We start from the raw sequence: 5,187 nt of genomic DNA, 5'->3' as shown, positions 1-5,187 counted from the left end.
AATGACAATATGTTTACTGACTGAGGGGTAAAACCCACTAGAACAGAACCAGAACACTTGGACATACTATTAATACCGTCTTACATTAAAACAAGAGTAACACAATAATGAACAAACATGGATGGCAACACTTATTGTACAAAGATGTCTTCAATTTATTTTTGATTCATTAGAGATTATTTTGTGGCAATTAATACAGCACTTCACAGAGAGTAATCCTCAGGAGAGGTGGGGCACACGGCATCACCGTGATCTTACTAAACACGAGGGATGAAGTTGCCTGAGTGATGAGGCCAGCGCTGTCCACATGATCCAGGCATCTTCATAGTCTCCTGAGTCACACGGCCTCTTATCAGAGTGAGACCCAGAGCTGCTCATTCAGCACAATCTCCATGTCCAACACCGTGGGATTTTCACGTATCATTACAGAGTGCATTCCCACCAGGGCTTCAGTGAACTCACAGACACAGAAGGCTGTACTGTGCCTGAAATGGGCCATCTGAGATATGCCAACTCTCAATATGAAGAAATGTCTAGAACTGAACAATGACGCAGAATGCTTGTAAAAAGGGCTTAATTCAATGTTACTTTATGTTCTCTGATCTCCAACAGGAGTAGTGCTGGAAATACAAGTATTTCTGGCTGAACAACACAATGAAAACACCACTCACACACCCAAACCACACTCACACACTCACTCATACCTATACTCACACACATGCATGCACACGCGGTGGGATCAGCAGGAGAAACACTGTGCAATATTTTTGCAACTTTGCCGATGGGAAATGTAGTCCAGAGCCGGAGGTTTTTGGTTACTTTTCAGCAGCTCCGGACTTCATTTCCCATCAGCATCTCTTGAACTCGACTGCACTCTCAGAAAGTCCACATCGTTCTGAGCTGCGGGGCTGTTTTGGTTACTGCCTCCTCCTCCTCCCCACAGCACAGCGTAGCGCAGTTCTCTCTTATTATCCTCGGCCTCACTTTGTTTTGAAGGGATCTGACCATATCTTCACCCCTGGAAGGAGTTCACACGAAAACACCGTTTTAGCTGCAGAGCCCGGGACTGATTAACCCACAACACTCGGCACAAACAGAGTTATATAACATAAAGCTCCCAAATGAACACTGCCTCTATCCTACTGGTGGGAAAATCTCAGTGGCAGGTTCACCCCAGAGTGATACCTTTATGAGAAGACAAAAATAACACATTTATGTATAGGCTTATAGTTCCTTTCCCACCACACAGACAGCAAAAAAAACCACATTGGGGGCATTCTAAAACGCTTAACGTTAACATGGCTTAATGTTCCAAAACAGCGTCCAATGATCACCAAATTTCTCTCGGACATCTCTTGTCATAAACACTTCCACCTGTAAAAAAAATCAAAACCGAAATCCTATGAGTATGGACGTTATCTTACATTAAGCGTTTTCCTCTCCACTGACGCCCATTATAAGGAACAGGCTTACCGTGGCTTAATGTTCCAAAATAGCGTCCAATCATCACAAAATTTGTCTGATATCTCACATGTCATAAACACTATCTCCTATCAAAAAAGCAAAACTGAAATCCAAGGAATACGGTAGATAGGCCTACGTTACGTTAAGCGCTGCCCTCTACATTGCCGCCCATTATAGGCAAAGGAAAAAACTACCTGGCTTAGTACACCAAAAGTACGATCAAAGAAGACGAAATTTCTCTCACACATCTTTTGTCATAAACACAATCTCCTCTCAAAAAATCAAAACAGAAATCAAAGGAAAATGGTTGTTAAGTTAACCTAAGTTAAGGGACGTTACGCGTTTTCGCTCCATTGACGTCCATTATAAGGAAAAGGCTAAACGTGAGATAGCGACCATGCCACTCTGAATGACTGCCATATTAGGGGCTACGCAACTTCACAAGACAGGACAAAGTGGCATTCATTTTTCTGCAAAGTTCACCTGAATCTCCCATTTCCACGCCCAGATCGCAAACTTTGTACAGTCAAATACTGAGATGTATTTAGCAGGTAACTCCCGAGCACAGACGCAGTTCGCTGGCTGGTATTTAATGATTACCACTCAGTACCAGTTCCGGGCTGTGATCATTCAACCGATTTGAACACTTACCTACGGGCTGAACGTCTGCTTGGTTAATTCCAGCTCGGTTTTCTCTCTGGACTTGTTCTAGTGAAAAGAAATGGCCTTTTGTCTGAATGAGTTTCCAACAAAATGGGACTCGCACCTAAGCCAGTAACTGACAATGGAGTTCCCCCTAACACAGGTAGTCTAGTGCAGGTGTTGAAAGCTAGTGTTCAACTAAATGCACCTGAACACTCGCTAGGCAAGGTAACAGTCTGGCCACCAGACGACACAGAAAGCTCACTAACCAAGTTAAAAGTTCACTGACCACAGTTAAAATCATTTCATGTCACAAACGTATCCGGCTTTCTGAGTCGGTTTGACAGCTCAGAATGACCCTGATCACAGTAGGACCCAGAAACGGCACAGCACGCCCACTGACTAGTTAGCTCACAGTTGAAAATAATATGCAAAAATAACACAGCTGACATACTTGGTGTCTACTTACTGTACTCATTTACGTGTGTGAGTGGATGAAAAAATATCGGATAGAAAGCGGCTGCGACCGCTGTTACAAAGCCTCCGAATATGAGCGCGATCCTCGTATTCCGGGCCATGTTTGTTATGCAGACACACACGCAAGGACAGCCAGCAATTACGCACAGCGACTGCTTCCTGCGCAGAGGTCACAGACACGTGGTACGAATGCAGCTGCAAGGTCTCCCTCTAGTGGTGAATATGGGAAACAGCTGTACCATTCGGGCAACCCTGCCTGTTCCACGGTGTTGGCCAACCAGGGATAATGGGTCCGAGTATCAGTTTCTTAAAACGATTTTTGCTGAATGTCGGTGCTGTTTATTTCAATGGCAGATGAGTTTAGGACAAAGCACCTTAATGGTTAGTTTGAATGCCTCCAACTTGTTTTCCCTAATTGATGTTTATGCCTTCACGTCCTGGGGTCACATAGGGGTTTCCTGAGCCTTATTTAATGACTCCCTGCTCTCTGAATGAATGAGTGAATGAAGGTATGAACGAATTAACTCTTAATCGTTCTTGCTCCTCTTCGTCTCCTTCCAATAAATGTGACATGGCTGAGTAGAGATGCTGCTGGAACCTTACTGATTTTGTTGAGACTGATTTGTGAAAAAAATGATTTTAAATTCACCATTCACAAATAGTTGTCACTAATAGTCAGATTGGATGTTTGAGTATTACAAACCCTTCCTTGGGGAATGTTTGACAGGCATTTTGTACCCGAACACTCACCGCACATAAGGATGGAACATCTTCAGAGTTCTAGGTGATAGAACTTCCCAGTATTTCAGCCTCACAGGTCGTCTATTGCTTTGACACACCAGCAGTTAATGAGGCTGAGTTTTCAAATGTCTGTACATTCAGAAATATTGAAATATTGTCATGGCTTAATTACATTACATTATTGGCACTTAGCAGGCACTTGTATCCAGAGCGACAGTTACACTTAGTTTTTTTTAACATGTTACCCATGGATATTTACTGAGGCAATTCAGGCTTAAGTATCTTGTCAAAGGGTACAAAAGCAGTGCCCCACCGGTGAATGGAACTGGCAACCTTTCAGTTACAAGTCCTGCTCCTTACCACAATGCTACACTGCCATAGAGTCTAATGGACGCATGCATTTCAGATGCAGACACTTATGAAATGAGAAAAAAACCAACCTCACAGTCTCATGTAAATCACACTATTTATTTCTTTGTTTCTCATTTTACAGAAAAGTTTTAAAAGATCAAAAAGTTTTAATCTGTTATAAATCTGTTAATCTGTTATAAACCTGTTATAATTTTCCCTTCAGATGAAGCAATAGAAGGTACTGACACTGCAGGCTGAGGAGAAGAGGAACTGTCTCAACTCTGCTCATCTCAGGTTCCCCAACTGTACCACAGTGCCCCTTAATGACTAAAATAAATATTGTAATGCATTTGAGTCAGTGCATTGAGGGGTGTCAATGACAAGCTAATGCTGGAGACACCCCCAACTTAATTCCATATAAAAAGAGGTAGCTTTGTTTTCATAAAGTATGTGTGGTGGAGGGTGTGTACTGGTTCAAGGGTGGGGGTTGGCCGTCGCCACGGAGTGTCGGTCAGAACACAGGGAAACAGGGCACATCTGATCCTTTAAACTCGTTTAATGGGTATTGGCATAGTCTTGACCACTTTGCAGGTTTGGAGGTATTTGTGGGTATGTGGTCTGAACAAAAGGCAGATATACATAATATTAGTTCTACAGCATTATACAATTATAACTTTGTCACTATACAGACACATAACACTGGGCAAGCAACACAGCAAACTACACAGTGTTATGATATGTACAATCGTGCAATCAGAAATGGCATAACTGACATACTTCTATACAAGACGGGGCGCAATACAGTCACACAGCGTAAGCTTGCATACTACACACCGGGACATATTTACATTCACGTAGAGTAGAGTTTATGCGTATTAATCGTCTCTACGCGTTATAATATTCATTTCTCAACATTACTGATTATGGTGGATGTCTGAAAATATTACTCTAAGCGTAACAACATCTAAACAATTACGCTAACTGAAAACAACTTCGGGGGGCTATCCCCGCTGTACTCGGTAGTAAGTGAGAAGTAACATGGGTAACAACGACACAAGCTTACAGCACACGGTAACAGAGAACTTCGTAAGCAAATTTACTTACTTTAAAGTCATGAACGCACACAGGAAAAGGTGTAACACTTTACTAACTACACAAGGGTAACTTAATGCCTTCTCACGATTGCCATTTGGTGTCCTGCTCTAACTTGTTTTCTCCCCTTTCGTCTTGCTGTTGTACGCTGTGCTCTGATTGGCTGATCGTCCGTATGGCTTTGCATGGACAGGGAAGGGGCCGCCCTCAGTTAAAGGGGACGCCCTCCTTTACAATATGAGGTTAAGATCAAAAGTGAAAAATAAAAGCAAAAGGCCCCTCTTGCATGGGCTGTGGGTTAGTTTGTGCACACATGCACCCAAACACTTCTATCACAAATGCATGAAAAATTAAAAATATTAACAAAGGAAATGTAATGTAATGCAATCTAAAATGAAATGTAACAAACATACAAGTTGC

General features: G+C 42.4%; 1 protein-coding gene across 1 annotated transcript; it reads right to left on the bottom strand.

Annotated features, from left to right (window-relative positions):
* Window positions 1-410: 410 nt before the first annotated feature.
* On the bottom strand, window positions 411-2,718 carry smim20 (small integral membrane protein 20). Its single transcript, XM_036551625.1, has 3 exons — window positions 2,576-2,718; window positions 2,116-2,172; window positions 411-1,018 (listed from the first exon to the last, which is right to left on the bottom strand). The coding sequence occupies exons 1-3, from the start codon at window positions 2,682-2,684 to the stop codon at window positions 981-983; spliced, it is 204 nt and encodes a 67-aa protein (XP_036407518.1). The 5' UTR covers window positions 2,685-2,718; the 3' UTR covers window positions 411-980.
* Window positions 2,719-5,187: the final 2,469 nt, after the last annotated feature.

Source organism: Megalops cyprinoides, chromosome 18, assembly GCF_013368585.1.
Source record: "Megalops cyprinoides isolate fMegCyp1 chromosome 18, fMegCyp1.pri, whole genome shotgun sequence".
Classification (NCBI taxonomy): domain Eukaryota; kingdom Metazoa; phylum Chordata; class Actinopteri; order Elopiformes; family Megalopidae; genus Megalops; species Megalops cyprinoides.
Note: the sequence above shows the minus strand (reverse complement) of the source record. Positions and strands in the feature narration are given on the sequence as shown.